Source organism: Pezoporus wallicus, unplaced genomic scaffold (assembly GCF_028554395.1).
Source record: "Pezoporus wallicus isolate ANWC-B61680 ecotype Strahan unplaced genomic scaffold, APGP_CSIRO_Pwel_v1 contig_14048, whole genome shotgun sequence".
In the NCBI taxonomy this organism is placed as follows: domain Eukaryota; kingdom Metazoa; phylum Chordata; class Aves; order Psittaciformes; family Psittacidae; genus Pezoporus; species Pezoporus wallicus.
Genome location: NW_026637740.1, coordinates 117501 through 139446, shown reverse-complemented (window position 1 = coordinate 139446; position 21946 = coordinate 117501). Strand labels below are relative to the sequence as shown.

The 21946-nt window shown below is 63.6% G+C and overlaps 2 protein-coding genes across 4 annotated transcripts in view; one reads left to right on the top strand and one right to left on the bottom strand.

Moving 5' to 3' along the window:
* Positions 1 to 133: 133 nt before the first annotated feature.
* Positions 134 to 4030, bottom strand: CNN2 (calponin 2). Its single transcript, XM_057407438.1, has 7 exons — positions 3900 to 4030; positions 1764 to 1885; positions 1460 to 1526; positions 1242 to 1379; positions 1028 to 1144; positions 628 to 774; positions 134 to 551 (listed from the first exon to the last, which is right to left on the bottom strand). The coding sequence occupies exons 1-7, from the start codon at positions 3960 to 3962 to the stop codon at positions 285 to 287; spliced, it is 921 nt and encodes a 306-aa protein (XP_057263421.1). The 5' UTR covers positions 3963 to 4030; the 3' UTR covers positions 134 to 284.
* A 3465-nt stretch (positions 4031 to 7495) lies between these two features.
* ARHGAP45 (Rho GTPase activating protein 45) overlaps positions 7496 to 21946 on the top strand; it is a 15542-nt gene continuing 1091 nt past the window's right edge. The window contains exons 1-20 of one of the 3 annotated variants that reach the window (XM_057407437.1): positions 7496 to 7688; positions 9294 to 9630; positions 11438 to 11581; positions 12273 to 12357; positions 12673 to 12733; positions 13119 to 13197; positions 13307 to 13444; positions 13590 to 13654; positions 13769 to 13879; positions 14865 to 14945; positions 15145 to 15324; positions 15514 to 15651; positions 16212 to 16402; positions 16667 to 16824; positions 17822 to 17899; positions 18716 to 18817; positions 19363 to 19526; positions 19822 to 20010; positions 20317 to 20454; positions 21629 to 21867. In XM_057407437.1, the coding sequence (XP_057263420.1) occupies positions 7599 to 7688; positions 9294 to 9630; positions 11438 to 11581; positions 12273 to 12357; positions 12673 to 12733; positions 13119 to 13197; positions 13307 to 13444; positions 13590 to 13654; positions 13769 to 13879; positions 14865 to 14945; positions 15145 to 15324; positions 15514 to 15651; positions 16212 to 16402; positions 16667 to 16824; positions 17822 to 17899; positions 18716 to 18817; positions 19363 to 19526; positions 19822 to 20010; positions 20317 to 20454; positions 21629 to 21867 (2768 nt within the window). In that variant the 5' untranslated portion in view covers positions 7496 to 7598. Of the gene's footprint in view, positions 7689 to 8198; positions 8407 to 9293; positions 9631 to 11437; positions 11582 to 12272; positions 12358 to 12672; positions 12734 to 13118; positions 13198 to 13306; positions 13445 to 13589; positions 13655 to 13768; positions 13880 to 14864; positions 14946 to 15144; positions 15325 to 15513; positions 15652 to 16211; positions 16403 to 16666; positions 16825 to 17821; positions 17900 to 18715; positions 18818 to 19362; positions 19527 to 19821; positions 20011 to 20316; positions 20455 to 21628; positions 21868 to 21946 lie in introns of those variants that run through there. The other 2 variants (XM_057407436.1, XM_057407434.1) reach the window with 2 other exon arrangements.

Sequence of the window (21946 nt, the reverse complement as noted above, 5' to 3'; positions counted from 1 at the left end):
CGTCGTAGGGTGGGTGCTGGGTAGGGAGGAGAAACCATCCACTCCTTGGTGCTGGAGCATCCGCTGCCTTCCCAGAGCCAACACTGGGGCTGTGCCAGGACCTCGGGGTCTTGCAGGCTGCGGGAAGCGGGTGTTCTCTTCTCTAGAAACAGGGTCTTTATTTCCTTGCTCAGAAAAATAGATCCATTTTAAAATTAAACCAGAAGGAATGACGGAAGCAGAGGCTGGAATGTGGCAGGGTCTGTACATGAGATGGTGCGAGATGGGGCTGGGCCACATCCCGCTCAGTAGCTCTCCTCCTCCTCGCGGTAGTAGTGGTACCCGGGGGGGTCCCCGCTCGGGTCGCCCGTGGCGTTGGCCACCTCGCCCTGGCTGCCCTGTGGGCAGTACTTGGGGTCGTAGATCTGGCGGCCGAGGCCGAAGACCTGCCCGCTCTGGTTGGCGCCCTGGTTGGAGCCCATCTGCAGCGACATGGAGGAGTTGTCGCACTTCTCCGTCCCCATCTTGGAGTCGTAGATGTGTCTCCGGGTGCCGGGAGCCGTCATGCCCACCTGGAAGGATAGGATGGAGCAGGGCTCGGCTGTGGTTCCCCCCCTATCCCTCCCCACTGCGGCCGCGGTGGCTCACCTGGCTGGCACACTTGTTGGTGCCCATCTGGAGGCTGATGGTGGAGTGGTCCATGGGCGGCAGGATCTGATTCTTGGGGTCATAGAGATGCCTCCTGGTGCCATAGGCCGTCATGCCGGACTGGCTGGCGCACTTGTTGGTGCCCATCTGACAAGGAGGGGGCCAGTGAGGACCGAGAGCTGCCCCACGTGTGCCTTTCCCCCTCCCTGTCCCCCCACAGCCCAGAGGACACAACCAGCGCTCCCCAACCCTCTCCACGCTCCCAGCCATGAGATGCTGACATGGAGCCGAGATCGCCCCGGATCCCTCGAGCCTCAGGTCTCCCCGGTGATGCTTGGAGCCGTGATGGTGCTGAGGGTTGGATACAACCGGGACCCTCTCACCCTCGGGAGCATCTCACCTGCAGGCCGATCACGCACTGCCCGGCCTTCATCTTGGCCTCGTCAAAGTTCCTCTGCTGCTTCTCCGAGTACTTCACGCCGATGTCCACCCCGCTCTGTATCCCCTTTGTCTTGGCCTGCCGGGGAGGGGCAGTGAGGAAGGATGGGGAGACCCCGACCTCCCACCCTCCCCAAGTGCCCCCATCCCAGGCCGCTCGCCCCCCATGTGCTCACCATGCCCGCCAGTGCCAGCAGCGACACCTGAACCTGCGTCAGGTTCCCGCTCTCAAAGAGGTCGTTGGCTTCAAAGAGGTCCACGGGGTTCATGCCGTAGCTGGCCATGGCCTTGATGAAGTTGGAGAGGTTCTCGAGCTGTGGGCAGGGGGAGAGGGCTGAGACCCCCTGTGGGTGACAGCAGAGGGGCCGGGGGCTCATGGGCTGCCTGCCCCTACCTGGTGCCAGTTCTGAGCCGAGCGGTTGATCTTCCGCACCGCGTTGGGCTGCAGCTTGTTCATGAGCCTGGAGGGAGGCAAAGGGGGAGCGGGGCTGCAGTGGGGCACAGGCCCCTTTCAGGAAGGTCCAACCCAGGTCTCCCCACGTCCCTGCTGGTCCCAGGGCTCCCCCAACACGGGTGCTTTGGGGGTCACTCTGGCTGCCGTTATCTGATGGGTCCCACCGGCGTGGCTGGATGCAGCACACCCATCCCACCCCAAGGGCTGGTGGGGGTCCCCCATCCCCATCTGGATGAGGACTCACTCGCAGAGGATCACCCCATCCTTCAGCCCCTTCTGGAAGTCAGGCCCGATCTCCTGCCCCGTGACGCTCTCGATCCACGTCCGCAGCTCAGCCTCCTTCTGTGGGTCGTACTTCTGGGCGAGCTGGGAGAGGACAGCGAGGGGGATGCTCAGGGTCAGCCCCTGCCTCTGCCCCTCGGATGGGGATGGAGCACGAGCACGATGCTGCCATCACACACATCAGATGCACAGGGACGGTGCCCCTCACACACGGCAGCTTCCAAACCATTCCAGGGGGATGAGGAGGAAATGCCCCTGGGGCAGGAGGGAAACGTCCCCCATCAAGGGCCCGTTCCTCCCTGTTCCCTGTCCCCCACTGAGCCCCGGGGTCCCCGGCCATGCGATGCTCTCCCCTCCGGCGGGGCCGAATGCGCCGCCGCAGATTCCTTGGTCACCGCGGCTATGCCAGGAATGCGGACGCCTCCTCCCAAATGGAGACCAGCTGCCCGGGCCAGCAGCATCACCGGCAGCGTGGCCTGGTGGAAGGAAAAGGCTTCCAGAATGGAATGGGTGGAAGCCCCAAGAGCCACCCTGCTCGATCCTTGCTCCTCCTGTGCTCAGCTGGTACCCGGAGATGGCTGCAAGCCAGCCACCACCTCTCACCCATCCCACTCCATCCTGGGATCCCTGGAGTGGGAATGGACCAGCTGGGATGCATCTGGTGGGATGCAGGGATGGTCCAGCTGAGGTCAGGTTCACACAACACCTCGAGCATCCCATCCGGGGGATCCCACCATCCTCCCAGTGCAGAGGTTCCTCTTCCCACCCCACGGCCAGCACGGGACTGGGGTCGGAGGGGACTGGCCCCAAAGCAGACCCCACCACAGCCCAGTCGCAAGGGCTGGCACGGACTGGGAGAGTGCCGCTGGTTTGACTGGTTCCCAGTGGGTGATGTCAGCCTCCAGCAGAGAGCGGGGCAGTAAAACTGGCTCAGGTCTTGCTGAATCAAGCTGAAGCACCCAGGAGCACGCAGCAGCAAGGCTCTGGTGCGTGTCCACCCGCTCAGCGCGGGTGCAGCCCAGCCCAGATGCAAGCAGGGACCCGTCTTCTGCCGGTGATGAAATGCAAAACCCTGCAAGGCCGGGCAAGCAGAACCCAGCCACATCCCCTTGGCCATGCAGAGCCACCACCACCGGCTGCCCTGGGGTGACCAGGGCTCAACCTCAGCTCGCCTGGGGGCAGGCACAGACCAACACCGCAACTTCTGCCTGTGCCATTGCCCAGGGCAGCAGCAGTGCCTTGGAGCCCAGCCACAGGGGAGGGGGTGGCTGCATCCCCCAGCCCCACAGGACCCCTGTGCCCCCATCACGGCAGCACAGGCCCTGCCAGGGCACGGTGCAGGCACCGAGCGCCATGGGCTGCCCATCACCAGCACCCAGCTCCGAGAGGAGGCTCCATCGGCCCGGCGGAGGGTGCCGGCGGTCAGGGGGTTCATTGCACCCTGCAGCAGCCGGAGGCACCGGTTCCCCTTTCCCCTTCGGGCCCCGAAATGGGAACCCTGCCGAAGAGCGGCTCGCTGCAAGGCTCCGGGTGCCCGCCGGGGGTCCCAGGCTCCAAGGAGCCGGTGAGGGCTGGGGGCTGCTCCTGTCGGGATCCCCCCGGGGCCACTGAGCCCCATCCCCAGGGAGCGCCGCGGGTCGGAGCATCCCACAGGAGAAGGCGCCGGGAGCCCCAGCCCCGGGTTTGCAGGGAGCGACAGCGGCCACTGCACGGACCCGGGTGAGGAAGCCGGTACCCGGGAGCCATCCCAGCCCCGGTTCCCCCCCCGGGACACCCCTCAGGACTCCCGCGGGCAGGGCCAGGGCATCCCGAGCCGGGAGCCCATTCCCGGCACCCCCCACCCCTCAGAGCCCCCGGCGCACCGGGACCCCCGGCTCCGCATCCTCGGGGGATGCCCAGCTCCGCATCCTCCCGGACCCCGGTGGCACAGGGACCCCTCTGCTCTTCAGGACCCCGGGATCCAAGCACCCTCCCCGCAGCAGCACAGGGACACCCGGCTCTCCAGGGCCCCCGGTGGCCCCGGTTTCCCCCGGTGGCCCCGACTCTCCCCCCACCACCCCCATCCCGGCGGTCCCGGCCTTCCCCCACCGCTGCTCACCCGGTTCTTGACTTCGGCGGAGAGGCCGTAGGAGGGGCCCTTGTTGAACTGGGAGCTGCTCATGGCCGGGAGCGCGGCGGAGCCGGTACCGGAGCGGGCAGCGGCAGCGGGACGGGACAGGACGGGGCGGGCGGGACGGGGCGGGCGGGGCAAGGACCCGCTTCTCCCCCGTGCTGATTGGACGGGGCCAAAATGCCCATATAAGGCCAGAAGCGCCCGGATCGCGGAGGGGGGGGGTCCCGCACCCACCCCCCCCCCCAGCACCGGGACCGGGACCGGGACCGGGGGAACCGGGGCTGGGGCGGGAGCCGTCGCGGACACACGCGGGCACAAACACACGTCCATAGCGGGCACAAACACACGTCCATAGCGGGCACAAGCACACGTCCATAGCGGGCACAAACACACGTCCATAGCGGGCACAAACACACGTCCATAGCGGGCACAAACACCTGTCCTTAGCGGGCACAAACACACGTCCATAGCGGGCACAAGCACACGTCCATAGCGGGCACAAACACACGTCCATAGCGGGCACAAACACACGTCCATAGAGGGCACAAACACCGTCCATAGCGGGCACAAACACACGTCCATAGCGGACACAAACACACGTCCATAGCGGGCACAAGCACACGTCCATAGCGGGCACAAACACACGTCCATAGCGGGCACAAGCACACGTCCATAGCGGGCACAAGCACACGTCCATAGCGGGCACAAGCACACGTCCATAGCGGGCACAAACACACGTCCATAGCGGACACAAACACCTGTCCTTAGCGGGCACAAACACACGTCCATAGCGGGCACAAGCACACGTCCATAGCGGGCACAACCACACGTCCATAGCGGACACAAACACCTGTCCTTAGCGGGCACAAACACATGTCCATAGCGGGCACAAGCACACGTCCATAGCGGGCACAAACACACGTCCATAGCGGACACAAACACCTGTCCTTAGCGGGCACAAACACACGTCCATAGCGGGCACAAGCACACGTCCATAGCGGGCACAAACACACGTCCATAGCGGGCACAAACACACGTCCATAGCGGGCACAAACACACGTCCATAGCACAAACACACGTCCAACACACACACGTCCATAGCGGGCACAAGCACACGTCCATAGCGGGCACAAACACACGTCCATAGCGGGCACAAACACACACACGTCCATAGCGGGCACAAACACACGTCCATAGCGGGCACAAACACACGTCCATAGCGGGCACAAACACACGTCCATAGCGGGCACAAACACACGTCCATAGCGGGCACAAACACACGTCCATAGAGGGCACAAACACACGTCCATAGCGGGCACAAACACACGTCCATAGCGGGCACAAACACACGTCCATAGCGGGCACAAACACACGTCCATAGCGGGCACACACACACGTACATAGCGGGCACATGCACACGTCCATAGTGGGCACAAACACACGTCCATAGCGGGCACAAACACACGTCCATAGCGGGCACAAACACACGTCCATAGCGGGCACAAACACACGTCCATAGCGGGCACAAACACACGTCCATAGCGGGCACAAACACACGTCCATAGCGGGCACACGCACACGTCCATAGCGGGCACAAACACACGTCCATAGCGGGCACAAACACACGTCCATAGCGGGCACAAACACACGTCCATAGCGGGCACAAACACACGTCCATAGAGGGCACAATCACACACACGTCCATAGCGGGCACAAACACACGTCCAGAGCGGGCACAAACACACGTCCATAGCGGGCACAAACACACGTCCATAGCGGGCACAATCACACGTCCATAGCGGGCACAAACACACGTCCATAGCGGGCACAAACACACGTCCATAGCGGGCACAAACACACGTCCATAGCGGGCACAAACACACGTCCATAGCGGGCACACACGTCCATAGCGGGCACAAACACACGTCCATAGCGGGCACAAACACACGTCCATAGAGGGCACAAGCACACGTCCATAGCGGGCACAAACACACGTCCATAGCGGGCACAAACACACGTCCATAGCGGGCACAAACACACGTCCATAGCGGGCACAAACACACGTCCGTAGCGGGCACAAACACACGTCCATAGCGGGCACAAGCACACGTCCATAGCGGGCACACACGTCCAACAAACACACGTCCATAGCGGGCACAAACACACGTCCATAGCGGGCACAAACACACGTCCATAGCGGGCACAAACACACGTCCATAGCGGGCACAAACACACGTCCATAGCGGGCACAAACACCTGTCCTTAGCGGGCACAAACACACGTCCATAGCGGGCACAAACACCTGTCCTTAGCGGGCACAAACACACGTCCATAGCGGGCACAAGCACACGTCCATAGCGGGCACAAACACACGTCCATAGCGGGCACAAACACACGTCCATAGCGGGCACAAACACACGTCCATAGCGGGCACAAACACACGTCCATAGAGGGCACAAGCACACGTCCATAGCGGGCACAAACACATAGCGTCCATAGCGGGCACAAACACACGTCCATAGCGGTCACAAACACACGTCCATAGTGGACACAACCACACGTCCATAGCGGGCACAATCTCACGTCCATAGAGGGCACAATCACACGTCCATAGCGGGCACAACCACACGTCCATAGCGGGCACAAACACACGTCCATAGCGGGCACAAACACACGTCCATAGCGGGCACAAACACACGTCCATAGAGGGCACAAACACACGTCCATAGCGGGCACAAGCACACGTCCATAGCGGGCACAAACACACGTCCATAGCGGGCACAAGCACACGTCCATAGCGGGCACAAACACACGTCCATAGCGGGCACAAACACACGTCCATAGCGGGCACAAACACACGTCCATAGAGGGCACAAACACACGTCCATAGCGGGCACAAACACACGTCCATAGAGGGCACAAACACACGTCCATAGCGGGCACAAACACACGTCCATAGAGGGCACACGCCTGTGCATCACCCCGTACACGTATGTACACAGACGTGCGCGCACACGCGGGACACGCTGACACGACACACACACCCCCCACACCCCCCCTTCCCCTTCCCCTTACACCGGGATCTGCTGCATCCGTGTCCGTGTCCCCCGGGACCGGAGGGGGGGCCGGGGGGGGAACACACCACACACACACACACACTCCCCCCCCCAGGACCCCGGAGGCTCCCCCATTTCCCATCGAGGTTTATCGATGCCCCTCTTGGGTGAGCAGGCGGCTGTGGGGCTGCAGCACCCATAGGTGCGTGGGTCACGGGTGGTGACCCCAGTGGGAAGCTGGGGCCGGACCCTTGGGGGTCATGGCGATGCCGAGCTCTGGGTGCCCACCCACGGGGTGCTCCCTGCTCTGCCCCCCCCCCGGGGTGATGGACACCCCCAAAGAGGGGTGAACCCCACAGGGGACAGCCGCTGTTCTGCAGCCCCCCACAACCCCAAGGGGCAGCCGGGGTCCCCCCCCCCCCCCCCGAGAGACGCCCTGGGTGCTCATTGGGGCTTTTCCTGTTTCAGGTTGGGCTGTGAGGCCGATGAGGAAATAAGGCGGTGTCACACGCTCCCTTCTGACAGTTGGCCCCGGCGAATGTGGCCGGGACGGTGAGGAACCGGAACCGGAGCCGGAGCCGGGCAGGGCAGCGGGGCCCGGGGGCAGCGGCTCGGCCGCCCCAGAGCCATGTTCTCCCGCAAGAAGCGGGAGTTGATGAAAACCCCCTCCATCTCCAAGAAGAGCCGTGCGGGAAGCCCGGTCCCGCAGACCCTCCCGGTGAGTGTCCCCTGCTCACCCCACGGCAACCTGGGGGGCCATGGGGCCACGGGACCCGTGGAGATGCGGGGAAGAGCCGCAGGGTGGGAAGGGAGGGGGGGGGAACCTGGGTGCGGGCAGGGGGTCTGCGAGGAGGAGGAGGAGGGAGACAGAGACAGACCCTGCTCAGTGCGCCTGGGGGGATTTTGCACCCGATGAAGGGGATAGAGCAGGCACAGGGAACGTGGCAAAGGGCAGGGGAGCCCAGCCACGGGGCTGCGGCCAAGGGTTTGGGGAGGGCAGAGACACCCCCAGAGGGCAGGGAGAGGAGCGGGGGGCTTGGGCAGCCCCGGTGCCCCGGCTCTGCTCTGTGTTTATGTATTTGTACCCCCCCCCGGGAGCTGGAGGGGAGCAGGAGGAAGTGGGGCTGGCCGGCAGCTGGGGTTCCTCCATGCACCCCATGGCACCGCCTGCCCCGCGCCTGCGCCCAGCCGCAGAGCATGGGGTGAGATGGGGCCGGGGATGAGCCCGCTCATGGCTCCATAGCAAGGGGCACCCGGCCCTACCCCTGAGCCCTCCGCAGAGGGGCCTATGGGTGGCGGACGGAGGGATGCTGGGCCGGGCCGGTGGCAAGAGGAGCTACAGCCCCTACTCGGCCGGGCGCCGCAGGACGGGCAAGGCCAGCGCGCCCAAAGGCTCCCTGGACTCGCTGCCCCACACGCCTGCCGTGAGGCTGACGGTACGGCTGGGGGGAAACCGGGGTCCCCGGGGCGCAGGGAAGCAGATGGGGTCTCAAGGGGTTGGCCCCAGCAGTTGCAGGGTGGGGGGCTTTGGGCACCCCCTTTTTGCTGGTCTGGCTGGTCCCAAAGGGCTGAGCTGCTCCGGTTCAGTCTCACCCACAACAGCTGCCCGCAGGGTTTGGTGTCTGCCCCGGTACCAAAGCTGGGCTCTGGTCCCACTGAGGCAGCAGCGCCTGGCTGGGGATGCTGAGACCCAGCGCGCTCGTGTCACACCAGAGCGCCTGAGGGCTGCTGATGGAAGATGCTGGATGGGCAATGGGGCTCCCCTCCCTGTGCCACAAGCACCCTCGCTGGGTTGTGGTCCCCGGTGCTGGCACCGACCCCTCCCTGGGGCAATTTCACCCCTAGAAATTGGGGCCGTGCCCGACCTGGGGATGGGACGGGCTGCAAAAGAGGAAGGGATGGTGGGGCCGGCTCCTCAGCTGCGTCATGGCCCGCTGGGGATGGGCAGCTCCGGCACAGTGGGTGCATTGGGTGCTGGTGGAGCCAGGGCAGTGTCACCCACATGGTGGTTGTGTGCCCCCCAGGACAAACCCGGACCCACAGGCTCTGATGGGGGCCAGTGGGGCTCACGGGGGCAGTTGTGGCGACCGAGCTGGCTCCTGACCTGCGGCTTCAGAGACGATGCTGCTCTGCAAAACCCCTGCGCTGGGGAGGTTGATCCGCAGGGAGCTGGGGTGGAGGGGATGGGGGGGGATGGCTGGACCCGGCCAGGATCACCCTGGGGCTCTGCCGGGACTCCTGCATGGGGAAACTGAGGCACGGGGTGCTGCCTGCTCCCTGCCTGCTCTGGGGTCCCAGCCTCACGCTCCTCCCTGCTCCCCAGGACCTCTCCCGCAAGGATTGCTTGGAAGCGCCCGGCTCCAGCCTGGGGGAGCTGCCCCCTTCCAGCTCCAAGCTCAGCACCAGCCCCAGCTCCATGGGCACCCTCAAGCGCCCCACCAGCCTCAGCCGCCATGCCAGCGCCGCCGGCTTCCCCCTCAGCCCCGCCGGCCCCAGGGCCGTGCCCAAGGGCCACAGGACCCCCACGTCCTCCTCCTACAGCCCCATAGACGGCGGCGAGGGCCCCTTCGTGGACACCGAGGACATCTCCCAGCTCCTGGCGCACGTGGCCCGGTTCGCTGATGCCCTGGAGAAGCTGCGGGACGTGGTGCTGCGGGACGGTGAGCACCGGCAGGAGCATCCGCACCGGCCCCGCTGGAAGAAGCAAACCGGGACCCACCGGGGGCGGGGGGGGGCCGCGGCAGGGGGCTGCCGGTTGCTCGGAGCCGGGATAACGCCGCTTCCTGCCCACGAGCTATTTTCATCCGCCCGCTTTCCTGTTTACAACGCGGCGGTGCCAGCGGTCGGGGCCCCGTGGGGCACCGGGCACGGCCCCACAGCGACCCACAGCGTGGGTGCAGGGCTGTGGGGCAGGGGAGGTGAAGGGGGATGCGGGGATCTCGTGAGGTGGGGCTGGGGGGGGGGGGGTTTGGTTCAGGCAGTGCCGTGGTTTTGGCTTTGGGTCTTCAAAGATGTTGGCGCATCCCCGCTCGCTGTGGAAACCACGGCCCCAGGGGTCTGCCCCATGGGTCTGGGGTCTGCGCTGTCGGGGGGGGTGATGCTTTAAGGTCACTGCAAAGGTCTGGGCAGGGAGGAACCAGCCCTGAGCAGGAGGGTGACATCCACTGCTGGGTTCCACAGTTATGGCTGGACCCGGTTTGGGGTGGCCGAGATGGGGCCATTGCCGCTGGCAAAGAGATAGGGAGAGGATGGGGCTGACCTGTGGGATGTCGCCGTGGCTTTGGAGAGTCCGGCTCTCCTCTGAACGCATCCATTCCCATTCCCTGCCCTGGTGGTCTCCCTGATTCCCACTCTGGAAATGGAGGAAACCCCTTCCTGACCCCAATCTGGGGCTGGGATGTGGGGCAGGTTTAGCCTGGTGGGGCGGTGGGTGCCGGTTCCCTACCCCAGCACTTCCCTATGGGAGGCTCCCATAGGCACCGGCGCTGAGACCATGGCCGCTGGAGCCCCGGGGCTGGCAGCTGGAGCCCATGGAGGGGATGGGGAAGGATGCCAGGGATGGGGGCACGGCAGCAGGACCGAGGCGCCGCATCCCTGCCGGCGGCCGGCAGAGCCCATCCCGTGGGGAGGAAGGGGAGGAAACGAGGAGGAAATTCCCAAAAGGCTTTCAAGGGAAAAAGTCACTTCTGAGGGAAAAATGCCTGGAAGGTCGGGGTGCCCCCGCCGGGACACGGCCGGGATGGGAGCGGAGGCCTGGAGGCAGCAGGACCGGCTGTATCGGTCCTGCGAAGGCCCAAGGCCGAGGGGATGGGCTGCATGGGTTGGGGGCCTGTCAGGACCCTGCCCAGAGGGTGGATGTTAGGGATGGGAAGGGGGATCTGGATAGCAGGGATATGGGGCAGGGATGTGGGGAAGGGGTGTGAGGCAGGGATGTGAGGCAGGGATGGGAAGGGATGTGGGGCAGGGACATTGGACAGAGATGTGGGGCAGGGATGAGGCAGGGATGTGGGGCAGGGATGGGGCAGGGACGTGGAGTAGGGATGTGGGGCAGGGATGTGGGGCAGAGATGGGGCAGGGACGTGAGGCAGGGATGGGGCAGGGATGTGTGGCAGAGATGGGGCAGGGATGTGAGGCAGGGATGGGGCAGGGATGTGGGGCAGAGATGGGGCAGCGACTAAGGGAAGGGATGTGGGGCAGGGATGTGGGGCAGGGACGTGGGGCAGGGATGTGGGGCAGAGATGTGAGGCAGGGATGGGGCAGGGATGTGGGGCAGAGATGGGGCAGGGATGTGGGGCAGGGATGTGGGGCAGGGATGGGGCAGGAACATGAGGCAGGGATGGGGCAGGGATGTGGGGCAAGGCCGTGGGGCACAGATGTGGGGCAGGGATGTGGGGCAGAGAAGGGGCAGGGATGTGAGGCAGGGATGGGGCAGGGACGTGGCATCAACTCAGACCCGCCCTCTCACAGACCCCAAAGAGCCCCAGCGGCCGCTGGCCCACGAGTGCCTGGGTGAAACCCTGCGCGTCCTGCGCCAGGTCATCAGCAAGTACCCGCTGCTCAACACCCTCGAGACCCTGACGGCTGCCGGGACCCTCATCTCCAGAGTCAAGGGTGAGACGATGGGGCTGGGAGGTGGGGGGGGGGGGAGCAGCCCCATGGACGGGAACAGGGGGTGGAAGCATCGCCTGCTGCTCGCTGCGGTTTGGGCTTTAGAGTCAGAAACGACGGAGCCCAGATCCCTGCCGGGTTGGGGGGGTTCCAAACACTTCCACAATGGGCTCCAGCATGGCCGGAGCTGGGTGCTCATGGCAGGCAGGAGGCACGGCCGCGCTAACCGCAGGCAGAGCACAACAGCACCGTGCGTCACCCGCCGCTTCCTGGACACCCAACGGCAACGGCGAGGGCACAGGAAGCCTCGTGCTGGGTGACAGGGGCTTCGCCGTGGGGCTGGCCCCACACGGGGCTGCGATGGGGCGAGACGAGGCTGCTCCGTCGCCGGGGCAGAGCAGGGGAGCAGATCCCAGCCCTTCGCCGGCCCCAGCAGCGCAGGGGAGCCTCGGCCGGTGCCGGTTCCTGCTGTTCCCGGTAATGGGAGCAAAGAGAAGCAGGAGCCAAGTGATGCTGGCACGGAGGAGATGGAGGGGGCAGAGGCACTGCGCTGCACTCCGTCATCCATAGGGGTGATCTTCTACATCCCAATGCTCCCTGGAGCTCAACCCAGCCCCAGACCCCGACCCAGCCCCACAGCAGGAGCCAAGACGGGGACAGCGATGGCACAGCCTCCCCGTGTCCTCCTTTCCAGGCTTCCATTACGAATCCAACAATGAGGCGGACAAGCGGGAGTTCGAGAAGGCCGTGGAGACCATCGCCGTGTCCTTCAGCAGCACGTAAGGGGGCTTCGGGCCAGGCATCCCCCACACATGGACCCCATCGCCCTGTCCCCATGGTGGTGGGTCCGGGGACCCCACGAGGAGGGCACACGCATCCCTCCTGCCACATGCACCAGCACCGAAGCCTGCCTGAGCCCCCAGCATCCACGTCCCATCCCTTCCTCAAGGATGGGCTGAGCTCTGCTCCTCCTCCAGGACCCCATTGAATCCAGCCCCGCAGCTCCTCGCCCTGCCCCATGGGGCGCGGGGTGGGGGGTGCTGCTGGGTGTCAGGGACCCCTCTGCTGAGCCCAGCCCTGCTCCTCTCTCGCAGCGTGTCCGAGTTCCTCATGGGGGAGGTGGACAGCAGCACCATCCTCTCCATCCAGAACCAGGTGAGTGGGGCCCGATCCCATGGCACGGCTCCCGGGATGCGCTCAGAGCCCCCAGCCCCATGTCTTTGATTCCCAGCTCCGGACCTCGCCGCCACCACCCCAGGGATGGGAAAAGCCACCTGGGAGCAGGAGCCAATGGGCAAGGTGGCTTGGGAAGGGATGGAAGCAGAAAACAGGGCTCTGGGTGCCCTCCTTGGCTCTGCCCGGAGCAAGGTGTTTCCCCAGTGGCATTCCCGTTAGCTCCCAGCCTTTCCATAGGGCCGCAGGCTGGGCACAGCGGACCTCCAGGGACAGCAGAATGGCTCCGGGTCTCTCCATCCATCAGCCCCTTCAGCTACTCCCCTTCCTCTTCTCTCATCATTCCCTTTTCTTTCCCAATTCCCAGACTATGGAGAACCTCTACGGGGGGATCCCTGGGCCTGGAGGAGGTGGCCTGCCTTCGGGTGTGGAGAGCTATGCCACGGGTGAGGCTGTGGGTCAGGGTTTGGGGTGCCGGGGTACGGGGCTGAGCTGGGGCTGGCAGGGCGGCCAGGTGCCTGCATCCCCACCTTCCTCCTCCTCGCCCCATGGCAGGCTGTCCCCCTGCCGAGGAAGTGGATGTGCTGCTGCAGCGCTGCGAGGGGGGGGTGGACGCTGCCCTCCAGTACGCCAAGAACATCTCCAAGTACATGAAGGACCTCATGGGGTACCTGGAGAAAAGGACCACGCTGGGTGAGGCAGGGAGGACTTGGGGGGGGCTCTCCCGTGTGGGGCTGGACCCCTCGCGGCAGCATCAGAACAGGTCCAGGTCCTCTACGGGCAGCGATGCTGCGAGGGCATCCCGGATGCCTCCTCACTCCCAACCCTCTTCTTCCAGAGATGGAGTTTGCCAAAGGGTTTCAGAAGATGGCCAATAGCTGCAAGCAAACCTTCAGCCAGGAGGTACGGTCCATGCATCCCAGCATCACCTCTGGCTCTGCATCCCCACAGGCAGCACTGGAGGATGCTTCGGCTCCCGGTGCCGGGCTCAGGGTGATGCCTTTTCTCCTCCCTCAGGCCAACATGCCCTTCCTGTCCATCTACCTGCTGAGCCTGGAGCAGGACACGGAGCATGCAGCATCGGTTCTGCAGGCTGCCAGCACCCTGCAGCAGCAAACCTTCCTCCAGGTGAGGGCCACCCGGCTTGCCCAAGCTCGCAGCCAGTTGCTGGGGGCTTGGAGGGGTTCAAAACCAGGGTCTAGGAGAGCCCCCCCCCCAAATGAATCAGCACCTTGGAGCAATCCCAGGCACAGCTACAGGGTGGGCAGGGAATAGATTCAGAGCAGCCCAAGGAGAAGGACTTGGGGGTGTTGGGTGATGAGAAAATGAACATGAGCTGGGTTCAGTGTGCGCTCACAGCCCAGGATCAACCGTGTCCTGGGCTGCATCCAAAGCAGCGTGACCAGCAGGGCGAAGGAGGTGATCCTGCCCCTCTGCTCTGCTCTCGTGAGACCTCACCTGGAGCATTGTGTGCAGATCTGGTGCCCTCAACATAAAAAGGACATGGAACTGTTGGAACAAGTCCAGAGGAGGCCACGAGGATGCTCAGGGGCTGGAGCACCTCCTGTATGGAGACAGGCTGAGAACACTGGGGCTGTTCAGCCTGGAGAAGTTGGCTGTGTGGAGACCTCAGGGCAGCTTCCAGTGTCTGAAGGGGGCCTATAGGGATGGTGGGGAGGGGCTCTTCATTAGGGACTGCAGTGACAGGACAAGGGGTAATGGGTTCAAACTTAAACAGGGGAAGTTTAGATTGGATCTAAGGAGGAAATTCTTTCCTGTGAGGGTGGTGAGGCACTGGAATGGGTTGCCCAGGGAGGTTGTGAATGCTCCATCCCTGGCAGTGTTCAAGACCAGGCTGGACAGAGCCTTGGGTGCCATGGTTTAGTGTGAGGCGTCCCTGCCCACGGCAGGGGGTTGGAACTGGAGGATCTTCAGGTCCTTTCCAACCCTAACTGTGATTCTATGATTCTATGACCTCCGCCTCATCCGAGGAGCATTCCCATGTCCCCGGGATGTGCTGGGAACCACCAGCACAGGGCACTTCTCCCTGCAAAGCCTCTTGCAAAGGGAAGAGCAGCTCAGCCCCACGTGGGGCCGCTTCTCCCCGCTGCAGCCGCTCTCCCTGAGACGCCTGGAACACGAGAAGAGGAGGAAGGAGATCAAGGAGCAGTGGCACCGGGCGCAGAGGAAGCTGGTGAGTGACAGGACCGGGTCTGTGCTGCCCCGGGGCTGGTCTGCAGCATCCCGTGGCAAATACCCCTCTGAGGATGCTGCGCTCCAGCGGCGCTGGGTGCTGCGTGCGGCTGTGCTGGGGGGCACCGGAGGAGGTAAGACCCCCCACCACCACCCCTGCATGGGGCAGTCCTCACCGTGGGTCACTGTTTCGCTGGCAGCAAGAGGCAGAGGCGAACCTGCGCAAGGCCAAGCAGACCTACATGCAGCGCAGCGAGGAGCACGACAAGGCCAAGTACGTGGCGGTGAAAGCAGAAGAAGAGCAGCAGAGCATCGCCAGCAGCGTCACCACCAAAACCCTGGACAAGAAGAGGAGGCTGGAAGAGGAAGCCAAGAACAAGGTGGGGATGAATGGCTCGTCGTGGCTACGGGATGAGCCTGGCAAGAGCCTTCTCGCCCCCTCGCTGTCCCCGCACAGAGCCGAGCGGCACAGGAACGCATTGAGGGGTCCAGAGCTGCTCTCCAGAGCTGTTCCCTCTCCCTCCTTGTTCTCCCCATCCATGACCTGTTCCCACCTCGCGCCCTCACAGGCGGAAGAGGCGATGGCCACGTACCGGACCTGTGTTGCGGATGCGAACACGCAGAAGCAGGAGCTGGAGGACACCAAAGTGAATTCCTTGCGCCAGATCCATGAAATGATCAAGCAGAGCGACCAGGTCATCAAGCTGGTGAGTGGGGCTCGCTTGGGGCAGCCCCAGGACGAGAGGTGGCCCTACCCTGCTCAGGGGTGCCTCCACAGCAGACCTGGCTTGGCTGCCCCTGTTTCAGATGAGGTCCGGGTGGATGGAGAGCTCCCTGAAAAGCCAAGGCTCAAGCCTGCAGACCAAGGGCTGCTCCTGACTTCCCATCTCCTCCATAGAGACGTAGAATGGTTTGGGTTGGAAAGGACCTTAGGATCATCCAGTTCCATGGGCAGGGATGCCTCACACTAGAGCAGGTCACTCAAGGCTCTGTCCAACCTGGCCTTGAACACTGCCAGGGATGGGGCAGCCACAGCTTCTCCGGGCACCCTGTGCCAGCGCCTCAGCACCCTCACAGGGAAGAGCTTCTGCCTTACATCCAACCTGAACTTCCCCTGTTCCAGTCTGAACCCATCACCCCTTGTCCTATCCCTGCAGTCCCTGCTGAAGGTCCCTCTCCAGCATCCTTATAGCCCTTTTCAGACACCGAAGGCTTCTCTGAGGCTCCCCAAATCTCACCTCTGACTTCCCCCCCCCGTTACCTTTAGGCCACGATCTCCTTCTACCAGATCATGCACATGCAGACGGCTCCGCTGCCCGTCAACTTCCAGACGCTGTGCGAGAGCAGCAAGCTCTACGACCCGGGCCAGCAGTACGCCTCGCACGTCAGGCAGCTCCAGCGCGGCGACGAGCCCGACACCCAGTACGACTTCGAGCCCTACGTCTCACACAACGCCTGGTAGGAAGGGAGAAGGGGAAACCAGCTCTGGGTTAGGCTCGCCTTCGTCGTCACAACCTCCCCGCGGGGGCCTGGAGGCAGCTCCTGTGGGGGGAAAGATGGGGCTGGACCGGCTGGGAACGCCCTCATCTCATCCCATGGATGGGGCAGGCTACCCGGTGTGTGAGAGAGGGATGCCAGGGCAGGCAGATGGAGCAGTGAATAAGGTTTTCCTCCCTCCTCACCCGCTCAAACGTTCCCTTTTCCCCCTCTTTCCACCCCCAGGTCCCCCTTCACTCGGACACGGAAAGGCAGCTTCAGTGCTGAGTTCCCATCGGGAGCCGGCTCTGATGGAGCCGGGATGCCCAAGGACGGGGCCGTCTCGGAAGGAGGAGCAGGAGCCAAGGAGCAGCACGGGGGGACCACGGCTTCCGAGGGCAGAGGTGAGCCCGGGGCAGAGCAGAGGCTCCCAGTGGCACCACTCACAGCATCCCGCAGCATCCCATGGGCCCTGGACAGAGCAGAGGCTCCCAATAGCACTGCTCACAGCATCCCACAGCATCCCATGGGCCCTGGACAGAGCAGAGGCTCCCAATAGCACTGCTCACAGCATCCCACAGCATCCCATGGGCCCTGGACAGAGCAGAGGCTCCCAATAGCACTGCTCACAGCATCCCACAGCATCCCATGGGCCCTGGACAGAGCAGAGGCTCCCAATAGCACTGCTCACAGCATCCCACAGCTTCCCATGGGCCCTGGACAGAGCAGAGGCTCCCAATAGCACTGCTCACAGCATCCCACAGCATCCCATGGGCCCTGGACAGAGCAGAGGCTCCCAGACAGCATCCCACAGCATCCCATGGGCCCTGGACAGAGCAGAGGCTCCCAGTGGCACTGCTCACAGCATCCCACAGCATCCCATGGGCCCTGGACAGAGCAGAGGCTCCCAGTGGCACTGCTCACAGCATCCCACAGCATCCCATGGGCCCTGGGGCAGAGCAGAGGCTCCCAATGGCACCACTCACAGCATCCCGCAGCATCCCATGGGCCCTGGACAGAGCAGAGGCTCCCAATGGCACCTCTCACAGCATCCCACAGCATCCCATGGGCCCGGAGCAGAGCCGGACCTCTGTGGGTACCAGGGGGTCTGTGCAGCATCAGGGCAGGCTGGGAGCTCTTCAGGCTGAACCTCCTGAAGGACAGGAATCAGATCCATGGGCTGCCTTGGCTTTGGCTCTCTGGTGGTACCCAGAGCATTCTCCATCATCCCAGCTCCTCTTTCCCGTGCTGGGTGTCTCACCAAAGGCATCACAAGGCCACGATGGGGAGCAGGAAACCAAGCAGGAATCTCAGTGCCTGCCGGTGTCCAGGCCGTTCCCCTGTGTTTCTCTCCTGAGCACGGGAAGCAGTCCCAAATGGATGATGTGTTCTCCTCTGCAGGTGGGAGGGGACACCAGGTCCATAAATCCTGGCCAACCACGGTGACCGAAGCTGACGGCAGCCTGGATTCAAGCACAGGTAGACACCAAAAGCAGCCCAACACCATCAGCCTAAAACCAGAGCCCTGGGGTTAGGGGGGGATCTGGCACTTTTATCTGCTTCATAATAACACGGTGTTGTAAATAAGTGCTCTGATCCCAGTCTCCAACAGGCTGGGATGGGATGGGATGGATGGGATGGATGGGATGGGATGGGATGGATGGGATGGGATGGGGAGGGGATGGCATGAATGGGAGGGGAGGGGATGGGATGGATGGGATAGGAAGGGATGGGATGGGATAGGATGGGATGGGATGGGATGGGAGGGGATGGGATGGGATGGGATGGGATGAATGGGAGGGGAGGGGATGGGATGGATGGGATGGGATGGGATGGGAGGGGAGGGGATGGGATGGGATGGGAGGGGAGGGGATGGGATGGGATGGCATGGGATGGCATGGGATGGGATGGATGAGATGGGAGGGGATGGAATGGGGTGGGAGGGGATGGCATGGGAGGGGATGGCATGGAATGGGATGGGATGGAATGGGATGAACGGGATGGGATGAATGGGAGGGGATGGGATGGCATGGGAGGGGGTGGGATGGATGGGAAGGGATGGCATGTGTTGAAATGGGAGGGGATGGGATGGATGGGATGGGATGGGAGGGGATGGGATGGATGGGAGGGGATGGGATGGGACAGATAGGAGGGGATGGGATGGGGTGAGGGACCACTGAACCTTCACACCCCCCAGCTGCAGCCCGCTCCCCTGCACAGCCCCTGCCGGCTCCTGGTGTCCCCTTTCCCACAGGGATCGCTGTGGGAATCAGCTCTTGGGTTTCCTTTTGCCAGGGGAGTTCAGCCACAAGCTCCAGCGCTTGTCTTCCAACGGCACCGCGTCCTCCAGCGAGGAGCTGGAGGAGAAGGATGAGAACACGGCCCCCTTCGAGCAGGGTACGTGACCGTACAGGGTCCTGCTGAGCACCCCCAGGCAAAGCCAGCTCTGCGCTGGCTTCTCCCACCTTCAGGAGGTCTGGAGGTAACGGAGGGTACCCGATGGTGACCGCACGAGGAGCCCATAGAGCTGCCTTTTGGAGAAGAGAAGGCTCCTTAAGGGAGACCTTAGAGCCTTATGGGGCTGCAGGAAACCTGGAGAGGGGCTTTGGACAAGGGATGTAGGGACAGGCCAAGGGGAATGGCTTGAACCTGCCCGAGGGGAGACTGAGATGAGCTCTTAGGCAGAAGCTCTTCCCTGGGAGGGTGCTGAGGCGCTGGCACAGGGTGCCCAGAGAAGCTGTGGCTGCCCCATCCCTGGCAGTGTTCAAGGGCAGGTTGGACACAGGGGCTTGGAGCAAGCTGCTCCAGTGGAAGGGGTCCCTGCCCGTGGCAGGGGTTGGAGCTGGAGGAGCTTTAAGGTCCCTTCCGTTATAAACCATCCTGGGATTCCAGCTTGGCTCACCCTGCATCCTCAGGAGCATTTCCTTTTGACCTGCTCATAGGCATCAATGGGATCACCCCAGAGATGACGGCTTCAACGGGGCCTTTCCGAAACATTGGCTTATCCAAGGCTGCCCAGACCCATCGGCTGCGGAAGCTCCGTACCCCTTCCAAGTGTCGGGAGTGCAACAGCTACGTTTACTTCCAGGGAGCAGAATGTGAGGAGGTAAAGCTGGGAGAAGTGGTGGATACCCAGGTATAGCCAGGTGGATACCCAGGTATCCCAGCAGTGGGGTGTCCTCACCATGGTCCCTTGATGCACTTCCTTATCCCAGCTCCAACCTGTGCTCAGGAAGATGCTCCTCCTTTGGGGAGCCTCCTGCAATGCCTCCACAAAGGCATTTTCCTCTCTGCTATTGTGCTCCAGGAGCTCCTCGGTGTGGGCAATGCCTGGTGGCTGCCGTCCTTCCTGGCCCGTGCTGCTGTTCCCACCTCCGTGCCTTTTCCCCTCTGTTTTCCAGTGCAACCTGGCCTGCCACAAGAAGTGTCTGGAATCCTTGGCCATCCAGTGCGGGCACAAGAAGCTCCAAGGGAAGCTGCAGCTTTTTGGGCAGGACTTCACAAAGGCTTCTCAGAGCAGCGCCGACGGCATCCCCTTCATCATCAAGAAGTGCGTGGCCGAGATTGAGAAGCGGGCGCTGAAAACCAAGGTGACAAATTCCCTCTTCCCTTTTCTTCTCAGCTGCTTTGCCTTGGACCCCCCTTCACTTGCCACGGAAACCACCCGGCTGCAGGAGACAGGAACCCGGGAGGTCCAGGCTGATAAACCCAAACTCTGTGCTTGGAAACCCATTTCTCTCGCTTCCCTCTTTCCTATGACGGGAACATCCAGAATGGCTTGAGAGGGATTTCCAGCCCCAAAAGGAGAGGCTTGCAGGCAGAAGCTCACCGGTGCCGTGCAAACCTAACGGGAAGCATCTCCCCTCGCTTCCACCCCGCTTCCCTCCCCATTGCAGGGCATCTACCGAGTTAACGGTGTCAAGACCCGCGTGGAGAAGCTCTGCCAAGCGTTTGAGAACGGGAAGGAGCTGGTGGAGCTGTCCCAGGCCTCCCCCCACGATATCAGCAACGTCCTGAAGCTCTACCTGAGGCAGGTACGGTGCCGGGGACACCTTCTGCTGGGGGAGGCAGCTCCACGGGGGTCCAGCACCGCTGCAGCATCGGTACCCGCAGGGAACCCCAATCCCTGCTCCCCTCTGCAACAGGGAACCGGGTGCATGAAAGGGGAAGTGACCCACAAAGAGCCCATGGGGCCCGGAGCAGGAGCAGGGCTGAGCCCCTCAGGTCACTCTGGGGTGGGCTCTGATGGGTGCTGAGCCCCTCTGGTCAGCCTGGGGTGGGCTCTGATGGGTGCTGAGCCCCTCAGGTAAACCCTGGGGTGGGCTCTGATGGGTGCTGAGCCCCTCAGGTCACTCTGAGGTGAGCTCTGATGGGTGCTGAGCCCCTCAGGTCAGCCTGGGGTGGGCTCTGATGGGTGCTGAGCCCCTCTGGTCAACCCTGGGGTGGGCTCTGATGGGTGCTGAGCCCCTCAGGTCACCCTGGGGTGGGCTCTGATGGGTGCTGAGCCCCTCAGGTCAGCCTGGGGTGGGCTCTGATGGGTGCTGAGCCCCTGGAGTGGGCTCTGATGGGTGCTGAGCCCCTCAGGTCAGCCTGGGGTGGGCTCTGATGGGTGCTGAGCCCCTGGCGCTGCTCCAGCAGCTCTGCCTCCTGTCGCCATCATCACCCACATCCTCCACCAGCCACAGGGAGGAGGCAGCTTCCCCCCACCCCGGAGAGGAGGGGCCAGGATCCAACCTCTCGCTGCAGGCTCAAGTCCCTGTGGGAAGTGCAGGGCTGGAGGGACCCTGCTCCGGGGCAGCCCGTCCCGAACCCCCCCCCGCCCCGCTTCCAGCAGCCGGGAAGCTCCTGGGGCCGCCCAGCACCACCCGTTAGCTCGGTGCAGGCATCAAAGCGAGAGCTTCGCACCTGGGGCATCCCCACCTTCGCTGCGGGCTGTGCCCTCATCCTGCCTTCCCCACCTGGAGGGGCCCGCTCCTTGTCGATCAAACGATGCTTGTTTTGCTTGAGCTTCACCCGTACCAATGGGCCAGGCTGATTCCCATGCTCCAGGCGATGGATAACCCACCATTACCTTGTGGGTACTGTGGTTTGCAACCACGGGGATGGTTCCTTGCTGCAGGCAGGCTCCAGGTTTCCTCAGCTCAACAGCACTGGATGCGTCCGGGTCTCAGGGAGGACCAGGACCATGTCCCCTGCTCTTGCTTGCAGCTCCCGGAGCCCCTTATGCCCTTCCGCATGTACAACGAGCTGATGGGCCTGGCCAAGGAGAGCTTGCAGGGCGGAGAGGCCAAGGGCAGGAGCGGCAAAGGGGGCCCCGAGCTGGAGGACAAGGGAGCCGACACCGACAGGGTGGTGCTGAACCTGGTGCTGAAGCTGAAGGAGCTGCTGAAGGAGCTGCCCCGGGAGAACATGGCCACGCTGCAGTACCTGCTGCAGCACCTGAGGAGGTGAGAGGGGCAGGCCCGGGGGGCATCGCCCCTAAGGGTGGGAGGGTGATGGATGGGATAAGGATGGGAGCCTCCCCAC

Excerpts from the sequence above, each read along its gene's own strand:
- CNN2 (XM_057407438.1), bottom strand. The coding sequence starts at position 3,962 with ATGAGCAGCTCCCAGTTCAACAAGGGCCCCTCCTACGGCCTCTCCGCC. Across the intron at positions 1,886-3,899 it reads CCGCCGAAGTCAAGAACCGG|CTCGCCCAGAAGTACGACCC; the intron begins GTGAGCAGCGGT and ends GTCCTCTCCCAG. Across the intron at positions 1,380-1,459 it reads CGGCTCAGAACTGGCACCAG|CTCGAGAACCTCTCCAACTT; the intron begins GTAGGGGCAGGC and ends CCCTGCCCACAG.